The sequence below is a fragment of the Vigna angularis genome, chromosome 1, assembly GCF_016808095.1.
Source record: "Vigna angularis cultivar LongXiaoDou No.4 chromosome 1, ASM1680809v1, whole genome shotgun sequence".
Lineage (NCBI taxonomy): Eukaryota > Viridiplantae > Streptophyta > Magnoliopsida > Fabales > Fabaceae > Vigna > Vigna angularis.
The window spans coordinates 9,438,486-9,451,083 of record NC_068970.1 but is presented as its reverse complement, the minus strand read 5'-3'; the positions used below and the strand labels follow the sequence as shown (position 1 = coordinate 9,451,083).

General features: G+C 31.1%; 1 protein-coding gene across 2 annotated transcripts; it reads right to left on the bottom strand.

Moving 5' to 3' along the window:
- Nucleotides 1–2,596: 2,596 nt before the first annotated feature.
- On the bottom strand, nucleotides 2,597–10,943 carry LOC108323623 (DNA mismatch repair protein MSH2). Of its 2 annotated transcripts, XM_017556101.1 has the most exons (13): nucleotides 10,683–10,943; nucleotides 10,495–10,544; nucleotides 9,954–9,986; nucleotides 8,242–9,312; nucleotides 7,513–8,067; nucleotides 7,203–7,313; nucleotides 6,977–7,066; nucleotides 6,800–6,871; nucleotides 6,507–6,617; nucleotides 5,945–6,071; nucleotides 4,595–4,794; nucleotides 3,594–3,746; nucleotides 2,597–3,057 (listed from the first exon to the last, which is right to left on the bottom strand). In XM_017556101.1, exons 1-13 carry the CDS (start codon nucleotides 10,732–10,734, stop codon nucleotides 2,857–2,859), a joined length of 2,826 nt encoding a protein of 941 aa, XP_017411590.1. In that variant the 5' UTR covers nucleotides 10,735–10,943; the 3' UTR covers nucleotides 2,597–2,856. The 2 variants fall into 2 exon arrangements, with proteins under 2 accessions (XP_017411590.1, XP_052727580.1); XM_052871620.1 differs by lacking the exon at nucleotides 3,594–3,746.
- Nucleotides 10,944–12,598: the final 1,655 nt, after the last annotated feature.

The window sequence follows — 12,598 nt, the reverse complement described above, 5'->3', positions numbered from 1 at the left end:
ACTCTTTCGTTTGTTTTTAACGATGATGGGTTTGAGGGAGGGTGAATAGATATATTTTAGAGAATTATGATATTGTTTGTTTGTAAGTATGAAGAGGTAAAAAAGAAAAATTTTGAAGAGAAAATTTATGAAAATTAGGGAATGATGTGATGAATGTAATAGATAATTAAATGTTTTAAAAAATTAAAATATAATATTATAATTTTATTTTTATGGTAAAATTAATATAAAATAAAATCTAATTAGTTAAAATTAATGTAAAATAAAATATGGATAATTATGTTTTAAATAAAAATAATAATAAGAATAATTAAAGTTAATAAGGAATGAATCCACACCAATCTTCTTATTAATTTTAATAGTGACAGATAAAAAAGTTTTAATAAATAATAATTAAAGATCACACTTTGTCTAAGTGGTTAAATAAATATAAAATTAAATGGTATTAGTTGAAATTAAATTGAAATAAAATTTCAACATACAACAAAAGTCTTTCAAAAATAGTGATAATAAATACGAAGTATGGGAATCGGTTCTGTAGAAAGAATAATCATTTCCCTGGCACCGTTAACCCACCCACTTTGAGATAATCAAGTCATAGAATCGGTTCTACCATTAGAACTTATTCCTCTTCACCACACCTTTTTTATTTGTTGTTTACTATGTGTCATGGATGTCGGTCACTAGTAAGAGGGAATCAGTTCCATGCATGAAAACCAATTATGCATGTGTTTCCTGTAGGAGAGAACTAGTTTTTGTATAATTTTAGAGAACTAATCAAGATTATTCCTCTCACACAAGAACTAGTCACCATTATCCTCTTTCACGAACTCAAAATTGTACAAAACTAGTGCTATCATGCAAAAGCTAGTTTTCTCACTCATTCCTTAAATCATCGTTCACACTCTCATATACAAATTCGTTAAAAATAACATGCAAATCACTTATCATTTTCTCGGTTAGAATTTTAAATACTTGGAAATAAACACATCTTAAATATCATAATAGAAAGAATGTAAGAAAATATTATATATAGTCATTTAAATCATGTAATCTCATATTATATATATATATATATATATATATATATATATATATATATATATATATATATTATGTAATTTTCTGTTATTATAGAGATTTATATTTCAAAAGTTAGCTTAAATTATGTTTTGGAAAGATTTATTTTCGTATCACTTTTTTTTTCGAATCATAAGATGTTTTTCTGTTAAAAAATTGATGAAATACACAACACAAAAATATTTTTAAAATGGTAAAGGAAAAAAAAGTACGGAAATGCAAGACAAAAAAAAGTATAAGCATTAATACTTGTCAAATTGGGAAATAACTTTTTGTTCAAGGTGTAATATTAAAAAAAAAGTATTTGTTAAATTTCTTCATTTTTTAAATACTTTATTTTGGTAAATTAATTAACAAAACTTAGTTTAGATAGAGTAATTAAATTTCTATTATCTAATATATATATATATATATATATATATATATATATAATATACTTAAAAAATAAATTTTAATACTACCTTCTACAAAAAGTAAACAATCATTGATTAAAATATTAAAAAATAATTATTAAAGTATAAAATATTTTGACCATTTTTTGTTAGAGCTAACAGAGTCTATATAGATAAAAGAAAAAAGAAAAAGGAGAAAGAACAAGAATAAAGAGAGGAGAGAGAGAGAAAAAAAAGTGAAAAAAAATGAAAGAGACATTTAGAGGGAAAAAAAAGAGGGAGCAGAAAAAGGAAAAACAGAGTAAAAAAAAGAGAAGACAGCTTATAAAAAAATTAAAGTCTTACTATTTTTAAGAAAGAGTTTGAAATTACATAATGTTAAATAATTAAAATATATAAATTTTGATATTTCATATTTTAAAGTTTTTTATGCAAACAATACCACAAAGTATTTTAATTTTCTAAAAATATAAATTAATTTATTAAAGTACTTCAACCAAATATTAATTATAGAAAGGGAAACATTAATTGAATTATATTAAATGATACTCATACCTAGACGCTTCCTACTTTTTTATATTCTTGATAAATAATAGGCAGACTCCCTATCATTTAATAAAAAATTCACCTTCATCGTATTTTAATAAATAACATGCATGCTTTTAATAAAATGATATTTATTTCACTTATTATTGTTGAAAATTAACACATCGCAATCACTCGCCTGTCTCTTTGAACAACCAAAAACAGTGACAAGCGACTAATGATTTGTGTGTCGATCTGGATAAGAAGCACTTCAATGGAATATGACAAATAAGTATAGACCACGTCTTACCCAAATGGCATATTGAGTACGAATACGAATTATTATGCCACGTTGAAAAGACATACACGCTCATAAGCTTTTATCGTCAGCCGCATTTTCTTTGGCTAATTTTTCTTCCAAAATGAATATCTTCACAACAAAAAAGCAAATTGTTTATATTAATAAGCTTTCAAATCAGTATAATATCTTGACAACAAGTGGCAGATTTTTTTGGGCCGGAGAAGAGATATTATTGTTTCAAGTTGGAACTGCAAGATCAACGGTGAAATTTAGGACATCAATAAACATGCTTTGAATATGATCAATAGCTTTTAAATATATATTATACATAGGCTCCAAGGAAGAAAGTCCATACGGTCTTCTAAAAGTTTGAAAAATAACATTCTAAGCAAACTAAGATTAAAATACACATTTCTCCTTAACCTCCCTACAGTCCGTATATAAATTTACAAAACACCCTGGCACTACTATGTTTTTACCTAACCCATGGAACACATCATGTACACAGCAAGAAGCTCTTCAAAATTCACATGCATGGGTACTAAATAATTTTTCGAACTACAAGAATTGCTTCAGCCAATTACAGTGTTCAGCATCCTTCTCCAAACTTTCTGTTAACTTCCTTACTTCTTGCAACGCTTGCATTTTGTCCATGGACACCAGTGGCAAAGCAACAAATGTTTCGAGAAATTGCCGTGCCCTTGCACTCCCTCGAGACATGTCATCGGATTCAAAAACTCTCTTACGTTTAGAACCCACCTGCAAATTATAATCGCAATTTTTTAATAATTCATTCCAATGCCGTAGGTTCACTTCCAATGCCGAGGCTATTATTTCTGATTTTTTTTTTCAAATTCAGACAGGTGAAGAAAACGTTTCAACATGTCAAAAATAAAATACAACAGTAAGAAATTAAAAGTGGCTCTCAGCAAACAGGCACGCACGAGACAGTGAAATCCTCTTAAGCTCGAAGAGGGTTAAAGTTAAGTGCACGTGCATGTGATATGTTCACTCCATGGAATATTCCCACGGAACCAGTTTTACATAGAAGATTCTCTCCTTGATGAGTATTACAAGAATAGTCATACATTAACCAAACATCATTTCACTCACTGAAGTTTTCAAATTAGACCTGGCTACTTCAATCGCCAGAATTAAAGGAAACACATTGGTTCCTCATAACATAAGCCAACTCTTTTTAAGAGAAATCCTTATTTTCCAATCTGTTTATTCTGAGAAATGTTTTTTTAATATCATATATCAATGAGAAACAGAAAAATTGCAATTAGCTATACCTCCTGTGTAGTATCAGTTAGGGATGCTGCAGGGGGAGAAAAGTCTTCTAATTCTGCCGCCTTTTCTCTAGCTAGGGTAACAACACTTTCAGGGAAGTTAGCAAACTCGGCAACATGAATACCAAAACTCTGATCACAAGCTCCAGGTTCAACCTAAAATGTAGAATCGAGTGAAAAAAGAGGTGATGTAAATGCAGATTCCTATTTGACTACATTACTATAGTTTTCGAACTTGATGGCCAGACTTGTTGAGAAGGAATGTTGTAAGCTCATTGCCAAAAAAATGTAATTAAAAAATTGGTTAAGAATCAACAATAACAAGAATCCTGGAAGATTTATTTGTGGATGATGCATTTGGGACAGACTTCCGTAATCAACAGTAACAAGGCGTTTACTGGTAACAGGACACAAAGTAAATGGCGAGTCATTCAATCTCTTCACACTACTTTTGAGAAAACTGGGTAGGTCTTTTTTTTCCTTTCCATAAGTGCTAGGCTAATGAAAAACACGACTCTGACTGGTTGTTGATTGATTGTTCTGATTTCAGAATAATGGTCAATTGTTTGTGCGCAGAAATGTATCACTTGAAAGGGACAAGAGGATTTTTTTTTTCAATATTATTTCATTGTCTGCCCCCTTTAAAGCTTCTCATATCCTTAAATTTCTTAGCAATATCACCTTCTAGTAAACCAAGGTATAAATGAAACCTCATTAAAGGATTGACGAAATCTAGAAAATGAAAACTAATTGAAGGGGAATACGAGTGACAATCTGCCAAAGATTTTGCTGGCATGTGATGCGGAGGTAAAAAGTAAAAATTGTAGAATTCTTGAATTAACTTTCAGTAGAGTAAAAACAGTTTAAGCTCTTCACTTCTGGGGAGAAAAAAGTTCCAAATAGGCTTCATAAAAGTGCTTTCCCCTAATGAGGAACCTTAGTCATAAAACTGATAGGAAAAGCGTAAATTGCTAAATGAAAAAAAATGTTTGGAATGTATTTACCTTATATAGCATAGTTAGCTTTCGAGTTGATGAGTCAATATGCGCACTAACATGATAGTTTGCCACGCCAACAATTTGCTTCTGTGGATCGTTGCTTACATTTTCAAGGGCTAAAGCAGTCAGCTCGTGAAAGTGGGTGGCAAACAAAGTAGGAGCTTTGATAACTTCAACAATATGCTCACAAATGGCCCAAGCTAGACCTGCATATAATAAAGACTTTAAGTTTATATGTACTGAAACGTGTAAGGGCTTTCTATTACCAACCTGGGTTAAACCAACAGTTTCAAACCACTGTTTATTACACCAATGCGACCACTGAATAATCTTTTTGCAGAATGAAATTTTTATCAATCCAACCATTACGTTACAAGTAAAATCACAAATTTACCTTGCATGCTGAATTTAAGAAAATAGGATATCAATAAACTTTTACTGACAACTATTTTTGTTAATTATATTTAACAAGCTATATTATCAAAATGTACGAATTGGTTTCAAATCCACATGAAATGTTGAGAGGATACTTCATTTGATACAAACTTTTAATGCAACACTATTTTATAAAAAAAATTACAAATTGGCATTTGTACGGTGTTTTCCAGTAAAACAAAAGAATGACCTAATTTAAAAACCTGATTTCGATACCCCAAATTTAAAAAAGTCTATTTTTAGTCTCAAATTTTAAAAACATAGTTATAGTCCCAAACACTAAATTTGATAGACAAAAATGACTTATTAGAAATTGTTTTAGGTCTTTAAATTTAGAATTTAGGACTAAAATCATATTTTCAAAAATTAAGGAATTAAAATGTTGTCCCTAATTAATATCTCAGATCATGGCATTTATAAAGGGTGTAGTCCCTTAATATGGACGCAACTCTGACAATCCTCAAGAAAACAAAGCTGCAATCAAGCTTATCAATTATACTTTTTAGCCTAGTGAAGGTTGAGCTAACAAGTTGTATCAGAATATCCTTGCCGTCAGCTATAGATATTAACTTAGTAGTAAACATTAGACAAGCACATGAAATACAAGGACTCAGGCAGCAGAGAATTCCAAGGCCATAAAATTCCCAAAAATGGTTCGACTATATAAATTAATGAGTGGCTGAAGACAGGAAAAAGCAATAGAACAAAATTTTAAGCCATAAGTTTACACATTAAGAATTAAGATAGAAGATGAGATTTTCTACCTTTTTAATTTTATTTTTTATCTCAGGTAGAAGAAGCCATTGTACAGGTCAGTAAGAGAGCACAACATGAGTAACTTAGTTGATAAACACATATTTGAAAATAACGATTCAGATTTAAGATATTGCAACATGAACACAAATAAAGAGTAAGACAAACCAAATCCATCATAAGTTGATGTCCCACGCCCCAACTCATCAATGATTATCAAAGACTTTTCAGTTGCTCCTTTTAATATTGATGCAGTTTCAAGCATCTCTTGCATGAAGGTAGAAACACCACGTAGCTGGGGAGAATTAAAAAAAATCAGAATTTAAATTAGGGACAACATCACAATAGATTTACTGAGCATCAAACAGTAACTTAAAAATTGCAGTTTTAAATATAAGCCTAAAAATGAACAGAATGACATTCTAGATGGGCACTGAAAAAAGTGATGACCTTTTGCAGTTGGTAATACCCTTACAGACACATACAACTTCTACCATGTTTAAGCAACTCAAAATCCCATTAATGATGTTACGTATTCTAGCAACAGAAATTAAAATTAAAGTAACATAAAAGCGAAAGAAGTTTAACTTCATGCATTCAAATAGTCTAAAAGCAACAAAAAAAAACAATATACAAGTTGGTTTATTTTTATTATAAGCCACAAACAGTTTCAGAGATAGGGGTGGGGATATGCAACTAACAAGGGCAAATAATGCACAATAGGACTCACTTGGCAGTCACCAGCACCCACACGGGCAAAAATACAATCACGAACAGATATGCTGGCTTTGTCACAAGGAACAAATGAACCAACTTGTGCCATCAAAATATTCACACCCACCTACGTAGAGAACAACCTCTGTTAACCGTGGGTAGCAAGAATGCTCATATCTGAATTACGAGGTATAAAATGTCTACACAAACACCAGTGCAAAAAAAGATGGATGAGGTTCGACAATAAAATTCACAAGACAATTAAATGGTGATTAATTTTTCCACTAATATGGTACAGAAGATAAGCACCTGCCGGATGAATGTTGATTTACCACCCATGTTAGGCCCCGTTATTATTTGAAACCAAGTTTTTTCTCTGACCTGGTTTGTTACAAAAAGAAAAAGTTAAAAAAAAAATCAACTTATAAGTTCCTAATTTAAATGAAGAAATGTGAATGACTTTCCATGGATCTCGTTAACACTTACAAGCTTACAATCATTTGGTATAAAATTCACCCAGTCTTGGGCTTCCACACAAGGGTGTCTGCAGCCTTCTAAGATAATATCTCCTTCATCCTATAAAAATAAAAATGAAAACATTAAACATCGCTCCAAAAAAGATATCTCCGACCAAAACAGGGGATAAATAGAGAAGGGAGACAAATGCAAGACGAAAAGCATCCTGTTATTTTGAAAACAGCAAATTAAGTACCGCTGGAGTGATATCAGGCCTTGTGTAGGGAGTAGGGCAACTAGAAGCTAGATCAGCAAAACTCAGTAATACATCCAATTCAGAGATTATTTCGGCCAAAGATTCAAACACCTGCAACACAAAAATTTCTTCAATTTAGAGCAAAAGAAAAAGTGATCTTAAGACATAACAAGTGTGTTTGAATTAGCTTAAATTGTATTTAATACAGCTTGATTGAAAGCATGTTGAAGTAGTATCAGAAACACAAAACAAAACAATTTTTTTTCCAATGCATTAATTGAATTTAAACTTGCTTTACATATATACTCACCTGAGAAAAGGTTGTCGCTGTTTGAACTACCTTATCCACTAACTTCTTTTGACAATTTTTATACTCCTCAAGAATTTGTTGATACTTATCCCCTAGCTTTTTGAGCTTCGTGTTGGTAAATTTCACTCCATCTTTCCGGGTTTCCAATACAATAAACTGGGTATTGAGCTTCTTCCTTATCTTTGGCTCTTCCTTCTTTGTGATTCTGAAAACATGTCCAAATTGTGTCCCTTTGTCTAACTTTAATGCCTTATCTATAGGCAGATCAAGATCATCAGCAGTTTGTCTATGCAAGTTATGTATTTGGCTCTCTAGTAATTCTCGTTGTTCCTTTAGGTTAGCTAGTGTAGAGTCATAGCTTGGAGAAATCATGTATTCCCTGTTCTCCAGTTGATCAAGGTCAACAGAAACTTCTACAAGCCCAATGAATTTGTTCAAGTGCTCATCATCAGTCCATAACTGAAGAGGTTCCAAATACCTACTCCTCATCACTGAGGAAAACTGCCCATCATATATTTCTAAAGCTCTTTTAATGAAAGGTAGTCGAATACTTGACTGCAACCAAAAGATAATAGTGGAGTTAACAGCATGCTGTATCAATAGCCATGTAAACAGTTATATATAATCAGATTTCTTATGTTGACATTATCAAAATTGTAAGATAGTCATACCGTAGGTAAAATTCCATACCTTATCAAAACCTAAATGTAAATACATACAATACTTTACCTGATAAAGTTTAACAATATGTTGCAGACCAGCTCGTCGCTTCTGCAGATTGTGCATCAGTCGTTCAATGTCTGATATTCTTTTCAGATGCTGCCTCAGATCTTGCCGAAGCACAGTGTCCTCTACAAATGCTTGTACTATGTCCAACCTAGAATTAATTTCTGCCACATCTACTAATGGCTGTTTAAGCCAGATGTGCAATAGCCGTTTTCCCATTCCAGCAGTACAAGTCCTATTCATGAGACCAAACAAACTGAAATTTTTGTTTGCATCAGTTTTGCTTTCCAGGACATTAAGTGCTCTCATGGCTGCAGAGTCTAACCTCATATAGCTGTCAAGATTGTACCTACGAAGGGTATAGTTTTCATAATTGCTTTCATCTGCCAGTAACTCTGCATAAGATAGTAATGCCCCCAGAGCACCAGGTGCATATTCAAATCCAGACACAAAATCTCGAACTGGTTCGATAGGACCTTTAACAAGCCTGCAAAGATCCTGCACAAGATCCCTGGCTCTAAATTCATATTTCTTTTTCTCGGTTAACATCACACCACATTTAGTCAACACATCCCGCAACATTCTGTATTCAGTAGATTTGACAGACTCTATGGGAAGAAGACATTCTTTGCAACCAAGTGCAACCAATGCTGCTTCCACATTTGTGAAGTGACAGTCAAGGAATTCAGCCATCCCAAGCACTCTCTTAGTTAGATCAACAAATCCTAACCCAATGGTGCAACCATTTTCACGGAAGTTAAGTGACAAAGCAACAATAACTGGAGAATCTTGCATTTCACTGTTAGCAAACAGAACATCTTCAAAACTACCAATATTACCAGGCGTTCCACTTTTGACCAGTCTCCAATTAGAACCACTACCTTCATAGAGCTCGAGAGAATGGTCTGTTCTATCCAAAAGGAGATCACGAGCAATTGTTTCAAACATGTTTCTGCTGACACTAACACTGGAAAGAGCATTTGATCCATTGCCCAGTTGTCGCATGGCAGTCGTAGTGTGGTAGTAGGTCTTTGCAATGAAAGTTGCATTGTCGCCATGGGCAGTATAATAGTCCTGAATAATTTTAAAAGGGCATTTAATCCAGTTAGGATAATCATAATGCATTAAAAGGAGGAAATAAAGCTAAAGAAACTTGTTGATATAATATAAGAAAATTCTATGTAACAAGAAAACATTCTGAAAATTTATAATAAAAAATGAAGAAACTCTTCAAAAGATGAAAATAAGTTGCAGCAAGATGATTTGAAAACCATGGATAATATTTTTTTCTAGAAGTACTTTCAGGTTACTGAGCTTTAAGCATCTTATTTTAAACAATCCACAAATAATACCTAACCAAGATATTTTTATATTCTAGCCAAAATTAAACAGTAATTAACTGGACTACGTCAATCTTAAAATTTAGGACCTATTTCTATACAAAGTACTTCAGGATTACAAATTTTAAAAATCTTATGATAAATATTGCTGAGATGAAGAAAGTCATTTTATATAAAATTATTCTTCTTTAAGAAACCCATATAATATAAGAGAAATGTCAAAAAAAAAGAGATTGTCACGTTTCAGAGATCATGAGCTGCTTCTCAAGATATCTGCAAGACATGCTTGTACGGAATTTGAACCACTTGGAATCTATTGAACAGAGTAATTCAAAACTTAACATCGAAAAAGAGCAATTTCATCTATAAACTTACCCTACGATCAAAAAGCCGTATAGCCCTTGGATCCTGTTACAGAAAAGAAAATAGTGAATAAACGTAAAAATGGAAAAGTAACCACACCAATTTACAACGCAACAAAATCATTAAACCAGCATCAATTAAAGGGGGAAAAAATGGATTGAATATAAGCCGTTTAAATAATGAGGAAAAGAAAAATGTAGCTAAACAACGTGTCAAACAACAATTGTTTAAAACAATGTTAAATTTTCACTACTAAGGAAAGGATTGACACCAGTATAAATGTCATAAACTTGATAAATAACTTGGTGTAGAGAAAACACCGTAGTTGCTTCACTAAATTTAGAAAATGTAAACAATAATAAGTATATGACTAAGTACTTGATACTTAGCCTCTTTCTGAAGTGTATAAATCATGCGCTAAATATGTAGTATCTTTAATGACAAGAAAAAACAACAGTTAAGGACGCAATCATGTATGCTAACAATAATCTCGCAACGGAACCAAGTCCGATTCCAAGACGAAACAAGAAAGTACAAATATTATAATACTTACATCAGGTAGGGTTTTGAAAAATGATAGAAACCCTTGCGCTTGCTTAGAATCTAATAACAGCGATAAAAGAAAACGAGGAAAGCGGTTAGCAAAACTTCAAATAACCAACAATAACAAAAAAAATGTACTGGCGTATAAAACAATGTTAAGATATTAGCAATTTTCTCTTCTTTAAAATGGTGGATTACCTAATTTGAGCTCAGGAAGCTTATTGGTTAGGTCGTCGAAATTTTCAGCCATTGCTGAAAGCAGGGTTTAGTTTCAGAGCGAAACTGTGTCTGAACCCGTGCCTGGGATTTGTGAAATGGTGGTACGAACAGTGAGAAGGCGCGCATTTGTTTGTGCGTATGAGTGATGTAGTGGGAGCGTTTCCACTTTCTGTGGTGTTGGTGGCGGGAAATACTGGCGGGCTTTTTAGAGGCCCGTCGCGGAAGCTGAAGCCCGTGATTTCAAACCTGGCAACTGTAACCAAACCAGGTCCAAAATGTTATATTTGAAGTTTTTCACATTTTTTTATTTGTCATTTTTTATAAAATTTAGTATTTTTATTTAAAATAATTTTTGGTTTTGGATCAGACTATTTCGTAATTATCTATTTAAAAAAATCCAATGATTTCATCTCACTTCTATTTTTGAAATTAAGAAGTGAGATAACTATATAGGGCAAAGATGACAAAATGGTCAATTAATTTTTCTTTTAATTTTTAAATATATATATATATATACTATAAAAATACATTATGTAAATATTTTGTCAAATTTTAATTAATTAATATTTTCAATAAATTACTATCTTGTATTTGAAATTAATTTATAAATATTCATAATTTAAATAAAAATAATAATAATATATTTTTTATTTTTTTAAAATAATATAGTATAAAGATTATGATTTTTATTTTAATTATAATAAGTTTTAAAAATATTGACTTATCAACCATTGTAATCCACTGTATTAGCAAATTAAAAATATGAATTCATTTTGACATGGGAATATAAATCACGTTTGTACCATATGGATGCCTCTCAGGCCAATGGATTGGAAAAAAATAGTTAAACGATCGATAAAAACAGTCATTAAAATAATCTATCATTGACGAGAAATTAATGAAAATAATTATCATTTATTGATCATTAATAGAAATAATTTTATTTATTGGTGATTAACCAGTCAAACCTAATAGTAAACTCATTATAATTATTTATAAATATTTGTTTGATAGAAAAAACACATAATTTTGAACTATGATAACTAATCTTTATTACAAGATTATTATATAAAGTTACTAACTTGAGCGTAGGAATGTTTGCAGGCATCCTTAATCGCGGTCAGGACAAGAAAAAAAGAGATGACAACATAATTAGAAGATGGAACGAACAACTTTGAATTAAAGTTACTAACTTGAGCGTAGGAATGTTTGCAGGCATCCTTAATCGCGGTCAGGACAAGAAAAAAAGAGATGACAACATAATTAGAAGATGGAACGAACAACTTTGAATGCTTTGGGACACGTATCTCAATCCTACCGAAACAACATTAATTTATTATAAAGAAATGAGGATTTGGCGATTTTTTTATTTTCTTTTAAAAAATGAAATGTTATTTGCACATACAGACTTTAGTTTATTTTCTTTTAAAAGTCTAACCGATCATAGTTATAATGTTAAGGATTCTGATTGAATTAAGATAATAATAATTTGCAATGCTTATATATATTTTTTAAATGTGTCGATTTCAATCATTTTAGAAAGAAATATCATCTCTATAATAAAAAGTCGTGCAAAAGACGTTTAAGAACGAATAAATGTCTTTAGGTTCCCCTTATTTTCTTATTTGAATTTTTTTGTAAATTTGATGTTGGGTGGGTTTATTGATTTATAATTAGGATTACAAATAATTATTATTGTTTAAATTTGTACAAATGTAAATTTATGCATTTGGGTATGATATCTTAATTTTACATTTTATGTAATTATAATTTGTTTCTTGTTAATTCAGATCAGAGTGATTTGTTTTATGTGAATTAATTTTAAACTCGTTTTTATGGATGATGTTGGTTGTGTTTTTATTAAAATAAAATTAGAGATAAAAAAATTTTCATTT

Bases quoted from the DNA above. Each gene is read 5' to 3' on its own strand.
- LOC108323623 (XM_017556101.1), bottom strand. From the start codon at position 10,734: ATGGCTGAAAATTTCGACGACCTAACCAATAAGCTTCCTGAGCTCAAA. The intron at 9,313-9,953 runs GTAAGTTTATAG...AAAATTATTCAG, and splicing joins TACGGCTTTTTGATCGTAGG to GACTATTATACTGCCCATGG. The intron at 3,058-3,593 runs GTATAGCTAATT...TATAATTTGCAG, and splicing joins TAACTGATACTACACAGGAG to GTGGGTTCTAAACGTAAGAG.